Source organism: Pan troglodytes, chromosome 12 (assembly GCF_028858775.2).
Source record: "Pan troglodytes isolate AG18354 chromosome 12, NHGRI_mPanTro3-v2.0_pri, whole genome shotgun sequence".
NCBI lineage: Eukaryota > Metazoa > Chordata > Mammalia > Primates > Hominidae > Pan > Pan troglodytes.
This window is the reverse complement of record NC_072410.2, coordinates 95,274,325-95,297,480: the sequence shown is the minus strand read 5'-3', so window position 1 is coordinate 95,297,480 and position 23,156 is coordinate 95,274,325. Positions and strand designations below refer to the sequence as shown.

The 23,156-nt window shown below is 43.4% G+C and overlaps 2 protein-coding genes across 9 annotated transcripts in view; both read left to right on the top strand.

Moving 5' to 3' along the window:
* SPATA31H1 (SPATA31 subfamily H member 1) overlaps nucleotides 1–20,164 on the top strand; it is a 41,065-nt gene extending 20,901 nt beyond the window's left edge. The window contains exons 2-5 of the mRNA XM_009442197.5: nucleotides 2,962–3,004; nucleotides 3,669–3,723; nucleotides 3,914–4,009; nucleotides 4,362–20,164. Coding sequence (XP_009440472.3) covers nucleotides 2,962–3,004; nucleotides 3,669–3,723; nucleotides 3,914–4,009; nucleotides 4,362–19,968 — 15,801 coding nt within the window. The 3' untranslated portion in view covers nucleotides 19,969–20,164. The remainder of the gene's footprint in view (nucleotides 1–2,961; nucleotides 3,005–3,668; nucleotides 3,724–3,913; nucleotides 4,010–4,361) is intronic.
* A 185-nt stretch (nucleotides 20,165–20,349) lies between these two features.
* ZNF512 (zinc finger protein 512) overlaps nucleotides 20,350–23,156 on the top strand; it is a 40,115-nt gene continuing 37,308 nt past the window's right edge. For 3 of the 8 annotated variants that reach the window (XR_010149593.1, XR_001715669.4, XM_001158757.5), the window contains exons 1-2: nucleotides 20,382–20,583; nucleotides 21,100–21,158. Coding sequence is in view for 2 of the 8 variants with exons in the window: in XM_001158757.5 (XP_001158757.2) it covers nucleotides 20,554–20,583; nucleotides 21,100–21,158 (89 nt within the window). In the remaining 6 variants the exon portion in view is untranslated. Of the gene's footprint in view, nucleotides 20,584–21,099; nucleotides 21,159–23,156 lie in introns of all 8 variants that reach the window. The other 5 variants (XR_010149594.1, XM_009442198.5, XR_008546368.2 and 2 more) reach the window with 4 other exon arrangements.

Sequence of the window (23,156 nt, the reverse complement as noted above, 5' to 3'; positions counted from 1 at the left end):
GGTCATGCACCTGTAGTCCCAGCTACTTGGGAGGCTGAGAATTACTTGAGCCCAGGATGTTGAGGCTGTTGTGAGCCATGATCATGCCACTGCACTCCAGCCTAGGCAATAGGACGAGACCTTGTCTCAAAAAAAAAAAAAGTAAATAAATAAATATATATATGTGTCTATATACAGACACACACACACATATATATAATTTTATATATATATGTCATTTAATTTGGCTGGGTGCGGTGGCTCACGCCTGTAATCCTAGCACTTTGGGAGGCCGAGGCGGGTGGATCACGAGGTCAGGAGTTTGAGTTCGAGACCAGCTTGGCATGGTGAAACCCCATCTCTACTAAAAATATAAAAATTAGCTGGGCCTGGTGGTGCGCACATGTAGTCCCAGCTACTCAGGTGGCTGAAGCAGGAGAATCGCTTGAACCTGGGAGATGGAGGTTGCAGTGAGCTGAGATCGCGCCACTGCACTCCAGCCTGGACGACAGAGTGAGATTCTGTCTCAAAAAAAAAAAAAAAAAAATTGGGGGAGTACTGACATCTTTGTGATTTCAAGTTATTCCAACCAAGAACTTGGACTATCTCTCCATTTATTCAGATCATCTTCTATGTTTTTTATTAGAATTTTACAGTTTTCTACATGGAAGTCTTCTGTATTCTTGGTTTACTTAATACCTTGATACTTTTATAATTTTTATTGCTATTGTGAAGAATATCTTTTATTAAATTATATTTTTATAGTTTTTACTGTAGTAGAGAAATGCTCCTGATATTTGTAAGTTGTTCTGGTATTCAGAAACCTTGGTGAATTATTTTATTATGTCTGACGTAGAATGTCTGATTATCATTTCAACTGCTTTCATACTTACTGTCTACTCAAATGATCTATTTCTTTTTGGCCAGTTTTGGTATCTTATATTTTTTCTAGGAATTTAACTATTTTATCAGAGTTTTCATATTCATTAATGTGTAGTTATTCAAACTGTTTTCTTCTTCCTCTTCTACTTCTTTTTTTTTTTTTTTTTTTTTTTTGAGACAGGGTCTTACTGTATCACCCAGGCTGGAGAGTGCAGTGGAAGGATCACATCTCACTGCAGCCTTGACCTCCCAGGCTCAAGAGATCCTCCTACCTCAGCCACCCAAGTATCTGGGAACACAGGCACACACCACCACACCCAGCTAATTTTTTTTTTTTTTTTTTGAGACTGAGTCTTGCTCTGTCACCCAGGCTGGAGTTCAGTGGTGTGATCTCAGCTCACTGCAACCTCCACCTTCCAAGTTGAAGTAATTCTCCTGCCTCAGCCTCCCAAGTAGCTGGGATTACAGGTGCACGCCACCATGCCTGGCTAATTTTTTGTATTTTTAGTAGAGACGGTGTTTCACCATATTGGCCAGGCTGGTCTCAAACTCCCAACCCCAAGTGATCCATCTGCCTCGGCCTCCCAAAGTGCTGGGATTATAGGCATGAGCCACTGTGCCTGGCCGCCCCAGCTAATTTTTTAAAATTATTTTTTATTTTTTGTAGAGACAGGGTCTCACTATGTTGTCCAGGCTGGTCTCAAACTCCTGAGCACAAGTGATCCTCCTGCCTAGCCTCCCAAAGCGCTGGGATTACAGGCATGAGCCACTGCATCTGACCACTTCTACTCCTTTTTAATTTCCAAGGAGATTTACATACTTTCATCTTTTGCCCTAAAGCATTACCAGCTCAGGTTCACTCCACTTTTATTTTCAATTTGAGGGTTCCTGGCTACACAGTGGGTATAAATTAGAACTCCAAGCCAGTATGAGGATAGACTCATGGTTAAAATTCTCAGAGAAGGTGTTTTTTGTTTTTTCCCACCTAGAGTACAAATTTTCTTGTGGTGGGCAGATTTTTTCCTATCCACTTTTCCGCTAAACATGTAGCACTTTTGAGAATTCTGGCTTTTTCTCAGGGTCTCCATTCCAAATACACACTTCACATGGGCCTTGTCTTTTGCTCCTACCTTGTTGTTAACCCAAATCCCTTCTGACTGACACTACAAATGATATGGGGCGTTGAAGTATCAGATGATTTTCTACTCATGTTTTTCAGTTTTCTCCTTAATTTTGGCCTGTAAGGATTTCCCTTACTCTTTTTCGAGGAACTTAATTTGGCATTTAAAAGGATGCTGGGCTGGGTGCAGTGGCTCACACCTGTAATCCTAGCACTTTGGGAGGCCGAGGTGGGCGGATCACCTCAGGTCAGGGGTTTGAGACCAGCCTGGCCAACGTGGCAAAACCCCGTCTCTACTAAAAATACAAGAATTAGTCGGGCATGGTGGCTTAGCTACTCAGGAGGCTGAGGAAGGAGAATCGCTTGAACCCAGGAGGCAGAGGTTGCAGTGAGCCGAGATGGCTCCACTGCACTCCAGCCTGGGCGACAGAGTGAGACTCCATCTCAAAAAAAAAAAATTGTTTTATTTGAAATTGTAACAAATGTCATTACTGCCTTTAAAATGACCTGGAGCACTTTGAAAAAAATCCCAGAAGTTTTCCAACTACAGAATAAAATTAAAATTCTACCATTAGGCATAACCTGGCTTCCATCTACCTTGTCAGCCTAGCATCTCCCACTACTTAGCAAAAGTGCACCTGACAATCATGACATGCTGATCTCGGTGATGTTCCCACTTGCCTGAAATACTCTTTCTTCACCTAAAAGTCTTGTGCTGATTCTTTAAACTCCAGTACAAATGCAACTTCTTGAATAATTCTCTTCCCTTCTCTCTCAGGAAGTTAATCACTGTCCTCTATATTCCCTGATATTTATATGATTGTTACGGCATTTACATGTGGTTATGGATGCCAACTGTATCAATATCTGATACATGAGATGTATCATTATCTGATATCTAAAAGGTGAGAAGTGCTGTCAATAAAGTCTCTAACCTAGAACATAATCTGATTTTCTTTTTTCTTTTTGTGCTTCTCTAGACTTCAAAGCAGCATAGATTGAAAAAGATCCAGAAATTAACAGGTCAGAGAGATCCTATCCTTTACTCTTCAGCTCAAGGTTAATAACAGACCAATTGTGGGTCAGCCTTATGACTCTAGCCTTAAATAGCAGGTGGAGGGAGGTTGAAAAAGAGGATGTAAATGGAAGAAGTGTGCCTCTTCTTTCTGGCATCTTCATGTCTAAAGATATGTATGTATACGGCTCCATAATTCTTTCCATGGTTCCTTTGCTTATACTTCCTTTCCTCAGCTCCTTTTGTGCAAAGCCCAAGGTATTGGGAAGGAAACTTGGTGAGATTTAGAATGGACAAAGGGTAACTACCAAGAGTTTGGTGAGGGAAGTTTCCCTATCTTTTCCCCCCTACCATAGATACTGGATAGACTCCTTTGGAGAAAAAGATATGTATCATGACCTCTGTTTCCCCTACTCTCACTGCTTATTACTATGATTATTCCTATTCTTCCCAAAGTATATAGCTTACATCTACTGTATGATGAAGGCAGCATAGTATGGCTTTTTGAAAAATCTTGAGATGGGTTAAGTCTGAGATCTACCACTAATTAGCTTTATGATCTTGGGCATAACTTCATCTTTGTTTCCTTATTTGCAAAAAGAGGGGGTTGGACAAAATGATCATGATCATCAATAGTCATGAGGCTGACAGATTCTTCACCTCTTCTCCCAGATCCACAGTGGGAAGAAAACCTCAGGATGGGTTGCACTGAAGCTAACCTGACATGGTGAGTAAAGCCTGTCTTCAGCCTATTCTACTGATAAATTCTGTGAAAGTTAGACGTAAAGTACCTGGACTCTGTTTTACTTCCTTCACTGTGATAGCTTTCTCCTTTCTAAGTTAAATCTCTCTTATTGTTTTCCTTACTGGTACTTTAATGAAACTTCAATTACATTGACATACACTGTTGCATCCAGTGTTTCAGAACTCCCTGTGGGCTGGACCCAGGAATATATACTCTGGTCAATGGAGCGGAGCCTTCAACAGATCTTCCGATACCTAGAAAGCGCAAGGTCAGGCAATGTAGTTTCTGGGTGGGGATTGAAGGTGGTAGAGGTTTTAAAAAGAAGGAAGGAAGGGAATGAAGGAGGGAGGGAGGGAGAAAGGGAGAAGAGAGAGTTTGTTTTGTCTGTGGGGGAAGTTCTGGGTTCAAACTGGTGGAAGGATCATTTCTGGGTGGAATGGGAACAGTTTCCTCCCTTTGTCCTGGTGGAGAAATTATTTCTATAAGTAATTGATGTTGGGGAAAGAAACTTTTTTTTTTTCAAATTCTCCTTCAGGCCAAAAATATTTTGCATGTGAAATGGCCACTTTTTTCGTTTTCCTATTTCAATGCAAACTGAAACATTTCTCTTTATTTCTTAGATCAAGGCTTATGGAACAGGATTTGCCTGAATCACAGGATATGATTTCTTCCTCTACCACCTCTGTTCTTGTGGCTCAGAAGACTGTTCTATGCTGTTGTGACTATAAGAAAGCAAAACATTCTACTGACCACAGCATCTCCTTTAGTTCATCATGCAATGACTCCAGTCTGTCTCATCTTCCTGTCTTTTCTGAAGGAACAACTTGGGAATTCCAGAGCCATAGTTTACCTATTTCCCACAAAAAGCAATCCTCTGTGTTCAGGAACCAAGGCACAACCCTGCCTCTTTTTCAGCTCTCAGAGCCCCAGAAATCAAAACTTTTTCAGAATTTGGCAGATCTTTCACCCTTACAACCTCAGAGCTCTTTTATCAACTCTATTTCTGAACCCCTAAATATCTGCAAACAAAAAAGGAAAAAAAATGATGACAGAATGAGCAAGAGTCATTTGACATCAGATCATGAGCCAAATTCTGTTTCCAAGGAGAGACCACGACTTCCAAGGTGGGCTACATTCAAGCTCTCTCCTTCAGTTAGAAGGGAGCTAGAAGGACATATGTCTCAGAAGGTTTTTGCTTTGCGGCAACAAACAGCACCTTTACCTTTGAGGAAATCATGGGCAATGCTGAATTATATAACTGAAGTACAAGTAGGAGTTGCTGAATCAGAGAAACCCCAAACTCAGTTATCTATGCCCATTCATCAAAACACTGAGCAAAATATCAACAACAAATCCTCAGACCTTCCATCATTTCAGCTCCATGTGAATGCTGGAGTGGGATCTGGATCAAATAGCACAGAAACAAAACTTTCACAGTCACTTATCTCAGATAAGCAGTTACAACCTGGGGATGGCCCCCAAATCCTTGGATTCAAGCCTTTAGTTACATCAATGGGCAGTCTACCTCCAAGAAGTTTAGAACTTAATGTAATTCAAGAGGAAACTCCTTTACTGAAGAATGATCCAAAACATGTGCTAGAGCTTAGTATAGAGGAGAGGGTCATAGGTTTTCCAGAAAAAAGGATACAGCAGCACAAGACACAAGTGACTAATGTGGAGTTGACCCCAAGGCTATCATATCAAGTCAAAGATAGCCTAAAGGTAACTCCATTGGCACTACTTCGGGTCATGGATTCAATGGGGATGATCCCAGAATCACATTCAGAATTTGCGGGTTTGTTCCCACAGCTGCCAAGTCAAGTTGTGAAACCAATGGAAACCATGGAAACAGTGAGCATAACCCCCAAACCACCAAATCAAGTCATTCAATCAATGGAGGCAGCCCCAAGGTCTCAGCACCAAGTTATGGAATCAGAGAGGGTGGCCACAAGATTACTGAATCAAGTCACAGATAATAAGAAAGTAACTCCTGTAGCACTGCTTCAAGTTATGGATTCTATGGGGATGATTAACAAATCACATCCACGTATAGAATCAGTGGGAACGACTCCAACACCACAATATCAAGTCATAGAGTCAGTGAAAATGAACACATTGTTGAACCATCAAGACACAAAACCAGAAAAGATGAATCTAAAGCCACAACATGCAGTTACGGAAACTGTGGAAATGATGCCAGGGCCACAGCATAAAGTCATGGAATCTGCAGGCATGACCTCAGGGTCACAAAGTCAAGTCATGGAACAAGGAAAGGCTACTCCAGGGCTAATATGTCAAGACACAAAATCACTGGAAATGATCTCAGCACCATTACATCAAGTCATGGGTTATGTGAAAGGAATTCCAGTGGCACTATTACAAGCCATGGATTTCAGGGAGATAATTCCACCAGCACAGCCACATGTTATAGAATCTGGGGGCTTGACCCCAAGTTCACAGTTGCAAGGTAGGAGATCTGTTCATCTGGTCCTACCACCAGAGTTTCAAGATATAAACACTGTGGAGCTGACCCTAAGACCGCCAACGGAAGATACAAAATCTGCGGAGTTGGCCCCAAAGCCATGGTTACACGATGTCAGATCTGAGAAGGTAGCCCCAGTACTATTGCTTGAAGATGTGAAAACTCCTCAAATGGTAGAATGTAGGAGGTCAATTCCTGAGACACAGGTGCAAGGTATGAAATATGGGGAACTGAACAAAGGGACACAATTTAAGGAAGTAAAAGCTGCAGAGATGAGCCCCAAACAAAATCATGAAGCCACAGAGCCTGAAAGATTGACCCCATGGCATCAAGCCTCAGAATCTTTAGAGATGATTTCCGGACCAGGATATCAAGGAAAAGAAGCAAAGTTGACCTCTAACAACTGTCACCAAGTGGAAAAATCTACTGGGTTGACACAACCATCTTTAGGAACTAGCCCAGGGCCACTGAGCCAAACTTCAGAATCTGTGGAGATGAGCTCAGTGTCATTCCAAGACATTCTCAAGACAATGCACCAACTTGGAAAAGCAATGGGGGAAACTCCAGTATCACAACACACAACAAAAGAATCTCTGGATTTGATACCAGGATCAGAAATGCAAAGTGTGAAATCAGAGGGGGTGACCACAGAGCCACAGCCCCATGATATGAAGTTTGTTTACTGCAATCTAGGGCCATGTTCAGAAGTTACTGAGTTGTCAAAGATACCCCCTATGTCAGAATATAAAGAAACTGTGGGGTTGGCATTGCCTCAAGTTGATAAGACCCAGGGGGTCATCCCAGTACCACCACATTCAGAAACAGGATTTTTGGAGTTGACTCTAGGACCAGGCACTCAATATGAGAAATCAGAGCCACTACTGCAAAATTTGAAATCTATGGAGTTAACCAGTGAGTCATCTCCATTATTGATAGGATCTAAAAAGTTAATTACAGAACAAAAACCACATGTTATGGACCTGACCCCAGGGCCACAGCTCCAGGGAGAAAAGTCTAAGCAGCTGGATCTAGAGTCACAGTTGCAAGATATGAAACACATGAATTTAATCCAACAGTCAACTACAGGAGTGGTAGAATCTGAGGAGATGATGCCAGAGCTACCGCTACAAAGTATGCCATTGGAGGATTTGACTAAGAGGGAAGAGTTCCAACGTGTAAAATCTGTGGATTTAAATCTAGGCCCATCTCAGCCAAGTGTCAAATCTTCTGGATTGACCTCAGGGCCACAGTTGCCAAGTGTCAGATTTTCAAAGATATTTCCAGGACCACTTCTTCAAGGCAAAAAACCTGTAGAATTAATCTCACAACCCCCACATTATGGTGTGAAATCTGATGAATTGACCTCAGATTCCCCAGTTCAGGACATCAAATTGTCAGATTTTATCCCAGAGCCAACACATCAAAGTGTCAAATTTGTACAGCTGACTCCAGAATCACAACCTCAAGATGTGAAATTTGTGGAACTAAGCCCAGGACTATTCTTGCAAGATGTCAAATTTTCTGATTTGATCCCAGAGCCAAAGCATCAAGGTTTCAAACATATGCAGTTGACACCAGGAGCTCAGCTCGAAGATATAAAGTCTCTAGATTTTGTACCAGAGTCATCTTTGCAGTCAAGCCAAGGGACACATATTGAAGATATGAAATCTGTTCTGTCTACTGAAGGATCACAGTTTCACAGCATGAAATCTGCGAAATCGACCTCAGAACTACCATTTCAAAGTGTAAAATCTGAGGAAGTAAACCTAGGGCCATGGCAGCAAGATATCAAATTTTCTGAATTGACTTCAAGGCCAAAGCTGCAAGGTGTCAATTCTGCGGATCAAACTCCAGGATCAATGTTTCATAGTGTGAATTTTGTAGAGGTGGTTCCAAAGTTAGGGCTGCAAGATTCCAAATTAGCAAAGATATTTCCAGGAACTCAAAGTATGAAACAGGTAGGGCTTAACCCAGAGCTGCAGCGACAAGATGTCAAATGTTTTGATTTAGTACCAGGAACTCAACCTCAAGGTGTGAAATCTTTAGAGTTAAACTCAGGGCCACAGCTACAATGTGTAAAAGTTTTAGAGATGACCCCAGGGCCAAAGATGCAAGGGGTACCACCTGTGACAATGGCTCCAGGGCCAGAGGGGGAAAGGGTTAAGCCTGAGTTGTTAGTGCCAGAGCCACTGTTTCAAGGTGTAAAATATGTAGCAGGCAACCAAGAACCAAGCCTTGAAGCTGAAGTTTCCTATAAATTAGTCTCAGAGCCACAAATGCCAGATGCAGAATCCATGGAGTTGACTCCTGGGCCACAGTTGCCCAGTGTAAATCATTCTGAGTTGACCAGACAACCACAGTTACAAGGTATTAAATCTTCTGAATTGATACAAAGACCACAGTTACAAAACGTAAATTCTGTGGAGTGGAGCCCAGTCTTGAAACTTAAAGGTTTCAGATCTGAAAAGCTAACCTCAGAGCCACAGCTAGAAGATATGACATCTGCGGAATTAATCCCAGGGCCACATTTGGGAGATGTGAAAACTATGCAGTTAACACCAGAGCCAGAATTGGAAGATGTCAAATCTATGACGTTAACCCCAGAGCCACAGGCAGGAGGTGTAAAACTTGAGGAGGTAACCCCGGGCTCAAAGCTTCAATCTGAGTTGCTGACTTCAGGATCACAGTTGGAAGATATGAAATCTGTGACCTTAACTCCAGGACCATGCCTGGAAAGCATGAAATCTATGGAGATAACTCTAAGTCCACAGCTGGAAGGTGGGAAATCTGTGGCGATAACCTTAGGGTCACAGAGAGAAGATGTTAAATCTGTGGAATTCACCCCTGATTCTGAGCTTCAAGGTGTAATATCTGTGGAGTTGACTCCATGTTCAAGAATTCAAGATTTAAAAACTGAGGAGTTGGTCCTAGGTACACAGCTGCAAGATATGAAAACTGCTAAATTAAAACTTGGGCTAAAGATGCAAGGTGAGAAGTCTATGGCTTTTGCACCAGGGCCATTGCTTCAAGGGGTTAAATCTATGGAGACGCTTCAAAGGCCTCAGCTACAAAGTGTGAAACCTGAAGAACTGACCTCAGTCCCACAAATGCAAGATATGAAATTTGTGGAGATTACTCCATGTTTAAAGCTTCAAAGTTTAAAATCTATAAAGGAGACTCAAGATCCACATCTGCAATGTGTAAAACCTGTAAAGTTGACCCCATGGCAAAAGAGGCAGGCAGTAAAATTTGTGAATATAACCAGAGGAGAAGAGTTTGAAGAAGTAAAATCTGTGGATTTAGCCCTAAAGCAACAGTTTCAAGGGATGGCACCTGTGGATTTAACCCTTGAGCCTGAACAGGATGGTCAGATATCTGTAAACTCACAAGAGCAGCAATGTGTGAATTTTGAGCAAGTAAAGAAAGGGTCTGAGTCAGAAGGTGTAATGTCTTTGGAGTTAATTCCAGAGCCAAAATCTGAAGGTATAAAATCGGTAGACCTCAAGTCTGACCTACAGTCGAAAGGTATAAAATCATCTGAATTGACTCCAGAATCAAATATGCAAGATGTAAAAGCTAAAGAGTTCAAACATGAACCACAGTTGCAAAGTATGAAATCTCCCAAGTTGACCCCAGGACCACAGTTGCACCAAGTGAAACCCTTGGGCTCGACTGTAGAGCCACAGATTCAAAGTGTGAAAATTGTGGAGTTAAACAAAGAGCTAGAGCTTGGAAGAATGAAATCTGTTCAGTGGATAACAAGACCTGAGTTCCAAGGTCTAAAATCTGTAGGGTTAAATCTTGGGTCACAATCTCGAAGTGTCAAACCTGCAGAATTGAAACTTTCCATACAGTTGGGAGATATGATAGCATCTAAATTGGTTCTAGAGCCAAAACTTCAAGGTGCAAAACCTATGGAGTTTAACCGTGGGCCACAGTTGCAGTGTGTAAAAACCTCTGAGTTGTCTTCAGGACCACAGCTGCAAAAAGGGAAAATGCTAGCATCCACCTCAGAGCCACAACTTCAAGGTGTGAAAACTGTGGAGTTAAACCAAGACTCACAGCTTACAAGTGTGAAATCTGTGCAGTCGATACCAGGACCTGAGTTCCAAGGTGTAAAAACTATAGGGTTAAATCTTGGTTCACAATCTCAAGGTGTCAAACCTGGAGAGTCGAAATCTTCCATAGAGTCAGGAGGTGTAAAGTCATCTCAACTGACTCTAGGGCCAAAACTTCAAAGTGTAACATCTATGGAGTTTAACCTTGGGTCACAGTTGCACTTTGTGAAAGCTCCTGAGTTGTCCCAAGGACCACAGCTGCAAAAAGGGAAAATTCCAGCATCGACCTCAGAGCCATATTTTCAAGGTGTGAAAACTGTAGAGCTAAACCAAGACTCACAGCTTGGAAGTGCGAAATCTGTGCAGTGGATATCAGGACCTGAGTTCCAAGGTGTAAAAACTGTAGGGTTGAATCTTCGTTCACAATCTCGAGGTGTCAAGCCTGCAGAGTTGAAATCCTCCACAGAGTCGGGAGGTGTAAAATCATCTGAATTGACTCTAGGGCCAAAACTTCAAGGTGCAAAACCTGTGAAGGTTAACTTTGGGCCACAGTTGCAATGTGTGAAAACTCCTAAGATGTCCCGAGGACCACAGTTGCAGAAAGGGAAAATTCTGGCGTCAACCTCAGAGCCACAGCTTCAAGGTGTAAAAGATGTGGAGTCAAACAAAGACTCACAGCTTGGAAGTGTGAACTCTGTGCAGTGGATACCAGGACCTGAGTTCCAAGGTGTGAAATCTGTGCTAAAATGTGGTTCACAATCTCGAGTTGTCACAACTGTAGAATTGAAACCTTCAGTACAATTAAGAAATGTGAAGTCATCTGAGTTGACTCCAAGGCCAAAGCTCCAAAGTATACAACCTTTGACATCACTCCAGGAACATCAGTTGCCAGGGCTCAAACCTATTGCTTTGAAATCTGGGCTACAGTTGAGAAGTGTGAAATCATGTGGCCCAGTTTCAACATCAAAGCTCTGTGATATAAAATCTATGGCATTCAAACCTGGGCTTCATTCGCAAGATGTGAAATCTTCTGAGTTGACCCCAAGACCACAGCTGCACAAAGTGAAACCCTTGGAGGCATGCCCAGGAACACAGCTGCAAGATGTGAAGTCTCCAGCGTTTACGCAAGCGCCACAGTTTTCAGGGGTGAAATCTGGAGTATTAAGCCAAGAGCTACCATTACAAAGTGATAAAACTGTAGCGCTGAACTCCTTACTACACTTGAAAAGCATGAAATCATCTGAATTGGCTCATCAGACAGAACTTCCAGGTATGAAATCTGAGGAGTTCAACTCTGGGCCACAATGGCAATGTGTCAAATCTTCTAAGCTGAACCCTAAGACAAAGTCCCAAGACATGAAGTTTAGAGAGTTAAACCCCAGTTCACAATTGAAAGATATCCCATATTCTGATTTGACCACAAGGACCAAGATTCAAGGTGTCAAATCTACAGACTTCAAACCTGGGCCACAGTTGCAAGGAGTGAAATCTTCTGAGTCGATACTGAAGACAAAGCTTCAAGAAGTGAAATTAATGGAATGCAACTCAGGCCCACGGTTGCAAGATTTGAAATCTTCTAGGTTGATCATGGGTATAAAGCGTCAAGACATTAAATCTATGGATTTCAGTTCTGGACCACACTTACAGACTGTGAAATCTTCTGAAGTGATTCCAGGGGGAAAGCTTCAGGGTGTGAAATCGGTAGAATTCAAACCTAGTCCAAAGTTACAAAGTGAGAAATCTGATTTGACCCTGGGGAGGAAGTTTCCAGGTGCGAAATCTGTAGAGCTGGAATCAGGCCCACAGTTACAAGATATAAAATCTTCTGATCTGATCATGGGTATAAAGCTTCAAGATGTAAAATCTATGAAGTTCAGTTCTGGACAACACTTTCAAGGTATAAAATCTTCTGAGGTAACCTCAGGGACAAGGCTTCAAAGTATGAAATCAATGGATTTCAATTCTGGACAACAGACACAAAGTGAAAAATCTTCTGAGTTGATTCAGGGAACAAACCATCAAGATGTTAAATCTGTAGAATTCCACCATGGTCTAAAGTTACAAGGTGTGACATCTTCTGAGTTAACACCAGAGACAAAGCTTCAAGGTGGGGAATCTGTGGAGTTCAACTCGGGCCCACAGTGGCAAGATACAAAATATTCTAACTCAATAATGGGGACAGAGCTTCAAGATGTAAAATCTATGGAGTTCAGTTCTGGATCACACTTGCAAGGTATGAAATCTTCTGAAGTGATCCCAGCGACAAAGCTTCAGAAAGTGAAATCTGTGCTCATGCCTAGGCCAATGCGGCAAGATGTGAAATCTTCTGAATTGACTGTAGGTACAAAGGTACAGGATAGGACATCTTTGGAGTTAAGCTCAACTTCACAGTTACAAGATAGAAAATTATCTATGTTGACACCAGGGATACACCTTCAAGGTGTGAAATCTGTAGAATATAATCCTGGGGCAAAGTTGGAAGATATGAAATCTGGGTTGATAAGGCTTCAGACGGTGAACTCTACAGAAGGCAACCATGACCCAGAATTGCAGGTTGCAAAACTCTCTAAGTTGGCCTTGGAATCAAAGATTCATAGTGTGGCACCTTCTGAGTTCAATGCTGAAAAGCTGCAGCAAGATGAGAAATCTCATAAATTGAATCCATGGCCAGACCTTCAAAGTGTAAAATTTATGGTGTTCAATCCTGAGCCACATCTGCAACATAGAAAATCTTCAGAATTATGCACAGGGACAAAGCTTCAAGATGTAAAATCTATGAAATTCAATCTTCAGCAACAGTTGCAAGGTGTGAAATCTTCTGAGTTGTGCCTAGGAACAAGGCTTCAAGGTGCACAATCTTTAGATTTCAACCCTGGACCACAGTTGCAAGGAACAAAATCTGCCAAGTTGAATCCTGGGCCTGAGCTTCAAGGTATAAAATCTAAGGTGTTCTGCCTTGGACCACATTTGCAAGATGTGAATTCTTCTGTATCCATTCCAGAGCCACCACATCAGTATGTAAATTCTACTGGAAGCAACCGTGGGCTACCTTTGCAAGGTGTAAATTCTGCATCCATTCCAGCACCTAAACTTCAGTGTATAAGTTCTAATGGGTGCATCCTTGGGCCACATTTGCAAGGTGTGAATTCTGCATTCATTCCACAGCCAAAAGCTCACTGTGTAAATTCTATTGGGTGCAACCCAGGGCCGTATTTACAAGGTATGAAATCGCCTGAATTAACTCCAGTTTCAAAACTTCAAGGTATGAAGTGTTCTGAATTGAACCCAGGGACAGAAATTCAAAGTGAGACACCTATGATGTTCAACCCTATACCACATTTGCAAGGTTTAAAATCTGAATTGACTCCAGGGTCAAAGCTTCCACGTGCAGCACCTATGGAATGCAACCCTGGGCCACAGGTGCAGTATGTGAATTCTTCTGAGTTGAATCCAGGGCTAAAATTGCAATGTATAGATTCTATGGAGTGCAAACTTGCGCCACACTTGCAAGGTGTAGAATCAGGGACAAAATTTCAAGTTATGAAATTTTCTGAGTTGTATCCAGGGCCAGAGCTTCAAGGTATAAAATCTGTTGTGTTCAACTCTGTGCAACATTTACAAGATGTAAAATGTGAACTGACTCCAGGGACAAAATTTCAAGATATAACACCAAAGGAGTTCAACTCTGGCCCGCAGCTGCAAGGTATGAATTCTGAGGAGTTCCATTCACACTTCAGGCAGCATAATGTGAGATCTGTGGTATTTGTACCAGAGCCATGTTCTCAAGATGTGAAATCTGTGAAGTCAACTCTATGGCCACAACCTCAAAGTGTAAATTCTTCAGGGTTGACATCATGCTTTGGGTCACAATGCATTAAATCTGTGGCCTTTGCATCGAAGCCATGCTTTCAAGATGTAAAACCTATGGAGCTGACACCAGGGGCCCAACAGCAAGGTATAAATTATCAAGAGTTGACTTCAGGATGGCAAGATGTGAAATCAATGATGTTGGCACCAGAGCCAACTAGGAAGTTCCCATCAGGACCACTGTTGACTAGTGTCAGATTTTCAAATTTGTCTCCAGAATCACAGCAACAGGATGTGAAATCTTTGGAGTTTACTGTAGAGCCAAAGTTGCAAAGCGTAAAACATGTGAAATTATCTTCAGTGTCTCTGCAGCAAACTATAAAATCTGTGGAATTAGCACCAGGGTCACTGCTTCAAAGAGTGAAATATGGGGAGCAAACTCCAAGAACAAATTATCAAATCATGGAATCCTCTGAACTAATCCCTAGACCAGGGCATCAGTTTGCAAAATATGCAGAGATGATCCCACAGCCAAAGTATCAAATCCCTAAATCTGCAAATTTGATTTCAATACCAATTTATCACGCCACAGAATCTTCAGAAATGGCACAAGGATTGGCATATAAAGGCATAGATACTGTAGAGAAATCTGTGGGGTTGACCCCAAAGCTAACAGGTAGAGCTAAGGAATCCTTAGGGATGCTGCTGCAGCCAGATCTTCAGGTACCAAAATTTGTTGATCTGACTCCAATGGTAAGGGATCAAGGCTCAAAATTCTTAGGATTAACTCCAGAGAAAAGCTACCAAATCCTAGAAACTATGGAATTGCTCTCTCAGCCACGGCCCCAAGTTAAGGATGTGGGGGAGTTATATATGAAGCCACTGCAGCAAACTGTGGAATATGAAGGGATTACTCCGGAACTCAAGCATTACTTTACAGAAGCTATGGGGTTGACCGCTGAGGCAAGGATACAAGCAAATGAATTCTTTGGAATGACCCCAAAGCCAACAAGTCAAGCCACTGGATTTGCAGAGAGATCCCCAAGGCTCTGTCCTCAAAACTTAGAATGTGTGGAGGTGATCTCTGAGAAAAGACTGCAAGGGGAAGAATCTGTGGTATTGATTCCAAAGTCATTACATCACATCCCAGATTCTGCTTCAAGGATGACACCTGGGTTAGGACATCGAGTTCCTGAATCTGTGGAGTTGACTTCTAAGTCAGGAGTGCAGGTAGAGAAAACTTTGCAATTAACCCCCAAACCACAGCATCATGTGGGATCTCCAGGGATAATATCAGGGTTAGGACATCAAGTCCCAGAATCTGTAAATCTGACCTGTAAGCAATGGCTACAAAGGGAGGAATCTTCAGAGGTGCCCCTGAAGCAAACAAGTCAAGTTATAGGACATGAAGAATCTGTAGAGCTCACCTCTGAGGCACGGCAGCACAGGGAGGTATCAATGGGGCTAACAAAGTCAAAGAATCAAAGTATGAAATCTCCAGGGACAACCCCAGGACCACTGGGTCGAATTGTAGAATTTATGAGGATTAGTCCAGAGCCACTAGATCAAGTCACAGAATCTGCAAGGACACAGCTTCAAGTTGCTCAATCTGAAGAGGTAATCCTCGTAGATGTCCCAAAAGTTGTTCAATCTGTGAAAGTGACCCCTGGACCACCATTTCAAATTGTAAAGTCTGTGACAATACCAAGGCCAACCCCTCAAATGGTAGAATATATTGAGTTGACTCCAAAACTGCAACATGTGAGACCTTCAGAGCACCACGCAGGGCCATGTTTGCAAGATGTGAAATCTACAAAATTAATCACAAAGCCAAAACACCAGATTTTGGAAACAGTGGAGTTGACAGGGTTTCAAATTGTAAAAACTATGTTAATCCCAGGGCCATCCCTTCAAATCGTAAAATCTGAGGAGTTAGCACCAGGACCAATTCCTCAGGTTGTAGAACCAATAGGAGTAGCCCTAGAATCAGGAATTGAAGCAATAAATTGTGTGGATTTACTTCCAAGGCCACATCTTCAAGAACTGATAGTACCTGCAGAATTAACCCCAAGGCCATGTATTCAAGTGAAATCTGAAGAATTAACCTCACCGCAAACATCTCCATTTGAGGAACATACAATATTGACTCATAAACAAGGGCTTCAGGCTGTGAAATCTACAGTGATAAAAACAGAGCCTCCTAAAGTTATGGAAACTGAGGATTTGAATCTAGGACACGTGTGTCAGAATAGGGACTGTCAGAAGTTAACATCAGAAGAGTTACAAGTAGGGACTGACTTCTCTAGGTTCCTACAAAGCTCTTCAACCACACTCATTTCAAGCTCTGTCAGAACAGCATCTGAATTAGGAGGACTTTGGGATTCTGGGATACAGGAAGTATCCAGAGCTTTGGATATAAAAAACCCTGGGACAGATATTTTGCAGCCTGAAGAGACCTATATAGACCCTACTATGATACAATCTTTAACTTTTCCTTTGGCCCTTCATAATCAAAGCTCCGATAAGACAGCTAACATTGTGGAAAACCCATGTCCTGAGATTCTAGGAGTGGATGTAATATCTAAAGAGACAACTAAGAGGAAGCAAATGGAGGAGCTAGAGAACTCACTTCAGAGACATCTACCACAAAGCTGGAGATCACGATCTAGGACATTCCAGGCAGCATCAGGGGTTCAAAAAGGTCTCATCAAGTCTTTCTCGGGCAAACAACACAATGTCTGGGAGAGTCATGCCTGGAAGCAGCGACTACCAAGAAAATATCTCTCCACTATGCTAATGCTGGGGAATATTTTAGGGACCACTATGGAAAGGAAGCTTTGTTCTCAAACATCTTTAGCAGAAAGAGCCACTGCAGATACCTGTCAATCTATTCAGAATTTATTTGGGATTCCAGCTGAACTGATGGAACCTTCCCAGAGCCTGCCAGAGAAGGGTCCAGTTACTATTTCTCAGCCTTCTGTGGTCAAAAACTATATTCAGAGACATACTTTTTATCATGGTCGTAAGAAAAGAATGGCCTTAAGGATATGGACACGTGGCTCCACATCTTCCATAATACAGCAATACTCTGGGACTAGAGTGAGAATAAAGAAGACAAACTCAAGGTTCAGTGGTATATCCCAAGACGTCATTCAACATATGCCTGTCTCATGTGCAGGGGGCCAGCTTCCTGTCCTGGTAAAGTCAGAGTCTTCCCTCAGCATATTTTACGATAGAGAAGATCTTGTTCCAATGGAAGAAAGTGAGGACTCACAGAGTGATTCCCAGACAAGGATTTCTGAGTCCCAACACTCCCTCAAGCCAAATTATCTTTCCCAGGCTAAGACTGACTTCTCAGAACAGTTCCAGTTGCTACAAGATCTGCAGCTAAAAATAGCAGCAAAACTCTTAAGGAGTCAAATACCCCCCGATGTGCCTCCACCTCTAGCTTCAGGTCTAGTCCTAAAATACCCTATCTGCCTACAGTGTGGCCGATGTTCAGGACTTAATTGCCATCATAAATTACAGACCACTTCGGGGCCTTATCTTCTTATCTATCCACAGCTCCACCTTGTACGCACTCCTGAAGGCCATGGTGAGATTCGGTTGCATCTTGGCTTTAGGCTGAGAATTGGGAAAAGACCCCAAGTCTCAAAGTATCGTGAAAGAGATAGAACCGTCATACGGAGAAGCCCTATATCACCATCACAAAGGAAAGCTAAAATCTATACTCAAGCTTCCAAGAGTCCTACTTCCACAGTAGATTTGCAGTCTGGGCCTTCCCAGTCCCCTGCTCCTGTACAAGTCTACATCAGGCGAGGACAACGCAGCAGCCCTGACCTAGTAGAAAAGACAAAAACTAGAGCACCTGGGCACTATGAATTCACTCAAGTTCACAACCTACCAGAGAGTGACTCTGAAAGCACTCAGAATGAAAAACGGGCTAAAGTGAGAACCAAAAAGACCTCTGATTCAAAATATCCAATGAAGAGAATCACCAAGGGACTTAGAAAACACAGAAAGTTCTACACAAACAGTAGAACCACAATAGAGAGTCCCTCTAGGGAATTAGCAGCCCATTTAAGAAGGAAGAGGATTGGAGCAACTCAGACAAGTACTGCCTCTTTAAAAAGACAACCTAAGAAACCTTCCCAACCCAAGTTCATGCAACTGCTTTTTCAGAGCCTAAAGCGGGCATTCCAAACAGCACACAGAGTTATAGCTTCTGTTGGGCGGAAGCCTGTGGACGGGACAAGGCCAGACAATTTGTGGGCAAGCAAAAACTATTATCCAAAACAAAATGCCAGGGACTATTGCTTACCAAGCAGTATCAAAAGAGAGAAGAGGTCAGCTGACAAGCTAACACCAGCAGGCTCAACCATTAAGCAGGAGGACATATTGTGGGGAGGAACGGTCCAGTGCAGATCAGCTCAACAGCCAAGAAGAGCTTACTCTTTCCAACCCAGACCTCTTCGACTGCCCAAGCCCACAGATTCCCAAAGTGGTATTGCTTTCCAAACTGCCTCAGTGGGGCAGCCTCTGAGAACTGTTCAAAAGGACAGTAGTAGCAGATCAAAGAAAAACTTCTATAGAAATGAAACCTCCAGCCAGGAGTCTAAGAACTTGTCCACACCAGGAACCAGAGTTCAGGCCCGAGGAAGAATCCTACCTGGTTCCTCTGTGAAGAGAACCTGGCACCGACATCTTAAAGACAAACTCACACACAAGGAGCATAACCACCCCAGCTTCTATAGGGAGAGAACCCGTCATAACCCCTCTTGGAGAAACCATCGCAGTCCCTCTGAGAGAAGCCAACGCAGTTCCTTGGAGAGAAGACATCACAGTCCCTCTCAGAGGAGCCACCGCGGTCCCTCTAGGAAAAACCATTCCAGTCCTTCTGAGAGAAGCTGGCACAGTCCGTCTCAGAGAAATCACTGCAGTCCCCCCGAGAGGAGCTGTCACAGTCTCTCTGAAAGGGGCCTTCACAGTCCCTCTCAGAGGAGCCATCGCGGTCCCTCTCAGAGAAGACATCACAGTCCCTCAGAGAGAAGCCATCGCAGTCCCTCAGAGAGAAGCCATCGCAGTCCCTCTCAGAGGAGCCATCGCGGTCCCTCAGAGGGAAGCCATCGCAGTCCCTCTAAGAGAAGCCATCGCGGTCCCGCTCGGAGGAGCCATCGCAGTCCCTCAGAGAGAAGCCATCAAAGTCCCTCTGAGAGAAGACATCACAGTCCCTCTGAGAGAAGCCATCACAGTCCCTCTGAGAGAAGCCATCACAGTCCCTCTGAGAGAAGCCATCACAGTCCCTCTGAGAGAAGCCATCACAGTCCCTCTGAGAGAAGACATCACAGTTCCTTGGAGAGGAGCCGTCACAGTCTCTTGGAGAGCAGCCATCGCAGTCCCTCTGAGAGGAGATCTCACAGGTCCTTTGAGAGGAGCCATCGTAGGATTTCTGAGAGAAGTCACAGTCCCTCAGAGAAGAGCCACCTCAGTCCCTTGGAAAGAAGCCGTTGCAGTCCCTCTGAGAGGAGAGGACACAGTTCCTCTGGGAAAACCTGTCACAGTCCCTCTGAGAGAAGCCATCGCAGTCCCTCCGGGATGAGGCAAGGGAGGACCTCTGAGAGGAGCCATCGCAGTTCCTGTGAGAGAACCCGTCACAGTCCCTCTGAGATGAGGCCAGGGAGGCCCTCTGGGAGGAACCGTTGCAGTCCCTCTGAGAGGAGCCAACGCAGTCCCCTTAAGGAGGGACTCAAGTACAGTTTCCCTGGAGAGAGGCCCAGCCATAGTTTGTCTAGAGATTTCAAGAATCAAACAACTCTCCTCGGGACCACACATAAAAATCCCAAAGCAGGGCAAGTGTGGAGGCCTGAAGCTACTCGATGAGGCGAGGTCCGCCCCTATTATTCATTGTCCTAAGTCTTCATCGTGCTGCCCTTTCCAGGCTTCTTTCCTGCTCAGCCACTGCCTCCAATTCCTGCGCCCCCAGCGTGGAAAGGCTTCCATTTCTCTCTGCCGGGGGGGAGGCGGGTGAGAATGGGTCTGTAATTTCTCTAAGATGAATAAAGGGGCAGTAAATGATCTTCCTGTGCATCTGGACTGAGACCACTGGGCGGGTGGATGGGGAAGGCAGGCTGGAGGGACACGAGGAGTTGTGCAAAGATTCGGAATGAGAGCCAGGGGTTTTGAGGCCCAGCCGAGGCTCCAAGCTCCGCCCCTTCACTCCAGACCCCACCCATAGGTTCCCGGGTCCCGCGTCGCGATCCCAGTGGGGCGGGGTCTCAGAGGAATCGGAGGGTGACTCATCACGTGACTCGCTCCGGCCGCAGCCCCCTCGGAAGCTGCTAGGCGGAAGTAGAAGTTCAGAAGAGGGCTAGGCGGAGCCGAGCCCACATCCGGGAGAGGAGAGCGGAAGTGGCGTTGGTCTGGCCGGAGCCCTTGGGTGAAATTGTTAGGCGTGGAGAGGGAGTGATGTCTTCCAGACTCGGTGCTGTACCCGCCGTGAGTTTCTTGGTTTGACCGTTATGCTTTAGAGGTAGCGCTGTCGAGCCCGGAACACGCGGTCCCTCGCTTTTGTCCCATGCTGAGTTGGTTTTATCAGAGGCCATCGTAGGCCCCACCCTTCTAGATCAGATCACCTGTCCCCTTTTTCTTTACCCACGTTCTGCTGCCTGTTCCCCACCTCCTTGGATTTAATTCCTCGCCACATTACCATTAGTTTCTATTCCTTTTACATCCCCAATGTCTCTCATATCCGTTGTCTTTTCTTTTGGCCTCCCTTTTAGAGCCTGGGACAGGGCTTTGAGAATGGGGGAAGACGAAGGCTCTGGTATTGTTACCCGCCTTTGCACTGCTGGAAGATAGGACAGCATATTTTTCCTAAAAGGTGTTGCCTTCTTGTGTTTGAGGTGGTTGCCCCGGGAGAACTTCATTTCTTCTGGGCATAGGGGAATTCGTCTTTTTGTGGTCGAGGTTCAGAGGTCCCTAGCACTCACTCGTGTGCTTGTGATTTGCTAGACTTCGGGACCCACAACCTTTAAGCAGCAGAGGAGCACGAGGATCGTGGGAGCTAAGAAGTAAGTGAGGTTTTCTAAGGTCCTTTTATGATTGTGTCACCAGCGCTGACCAGTAGAACTTCTTCCTGTGATGAAAATGTTCTGTATCTGCATTGTCCAGTATCATAGCCACTAACCCGGTGTGGATTTTGAGCAGTTGAAATGTGGCTAGTGCAACTGAGGGACTGAATTTTAAATTTTATTTGCCAAGTGAGTGAGGTTTTTCTAAGGTTCTTTTGTGATTTTGTGGCCAGCGCTGTCCAGTAGAACTTCTTGTGACGAAAATGTTCTGTATCTGCACTGTCTAGTATCATAGCTACTAGCCCCGTACGCCTTTTGAGCGCTTGAAATGTGGCTAGTGCGACTGAGGGATTGAATTTTAAATTTTATTTAATTTTAACTAACGTTAAATAGCCACCTGTAGCTAGTGGCTATCGGATTGGACAGTGTAGGTCTAAGTCTAGTGTGTGGGAGAAAAACCTAGCTTGCAAAAAAAAAGTACAAATTGTAATAAAAATGGAACCAAAGACTCAGTGGTAATTCTGTATTTCTCCAGACATGAAATTCGTGCTCATAAATACATTGATGAACTTGGGATGGATGATAAAAATGGCCGTAAGAAATCCTTGTATTTTTAAACTACTTGTCTGTAAGACTGGTTTATTATTTAGTACACTGAAGGTGCTTAGTTTTTCCATGGTTAATACAAAAGAAAACATTCTTGTTAACTAGACATTAAATGGATTCATTCATTCAGGTGACATTTACTACATGTTTGCTGTGTGCCAGTTCTGTAGTAGGTTAGGAATACAGGCATGAAAAACAACTAGCAGTCTAGAAGGGGAGATAGGCAAGTAGGTCAACACAGTTCATTGTAATAAGTAAGTATTTTTAAGTAGGAATTTAATTTAGCCTTTGAGGAAGGGGAGTGATAGTTTGGAAGGGAAGGATTATCAGAGCAGGTCACTCCTAAGTAGAAACTTGAAAGTTGAGGAATCATACAGTTAGTGAGAAGGAGAAAGGTTTTTCAGAACAGAGAACAGCATGTGAACGTGTGGAAAAAGTTAATGGGATAGTAAGTAGTTCTGTATGTCTGGGATAGAGGATGAGGGATTGCAGGGAGAGCGTTTAGAGAGGTTAGTAGGGGCTAGACCATGGAGGACCTGTTACGGCATGCTAAAGTGTTTGGATTTTATCCTGGAAGAGATAATGAGGGAATGACATAGCCAGATATTGGTCTTAGGCCACTCTGGCAGCATTATGAAGGATGGATTTGGAAGGGTACTGGGAAACTGGTTCAGAGGTTATTATGATAACCTAAGAGATGAATAAAGAACATGTAGCCTATGGTGGGAACAATATACAGGGAATACGTAGGGAACAACGTATAGGGAATGTACAGGTGGTGATGATGAGAAGTGAGTAAGAGAAGGAAGATAGGATGTCTATGGGTTTCTGGCTTTGGCCATCAGGTGAATTTTGGAGTAATTCACAGAACTACGAATTTCTGAATGAGGAGCAACATTTGGAACAAAAACAAATAGGTTTGGACCTCAGATGAAGAGCTGGTCTGAAATACAGAATTGGGAATCATCAGCTATAAAAAATAATTGGAAACATGATGTTTTCTTCCACAAGCTGAGAGTTTTAATGAGCTCTTCTAGTTAAAGTGGTTAGAGCAATGTTTCTCAGTATGTACCTTGGTCACCTAGAGATAATTGTTAAAAAATAAGATTATTAGGCCCCCATCCATTAACCAGATTTGGAATCATTGGGTTTAGGGCGTAGAAATCTTTACTTTTAACTAGCTTCCTAGGAGATTGTGACATTTGAGAGTCAATGGTGAGAAGTGAGACCAGAGAAGAGTAGAGGAGGAAATCATGGAGAACACTAGCTTTTAAAGATTGGGTAGAATTAAATAAGTTTACAAAGGATACCGAGATGAACTAAAGTACTTTTCTAATGAAATCTAAATATTTGCACATGGAAGAATGAGCTAGGGGCTCTTACAAATTTTTA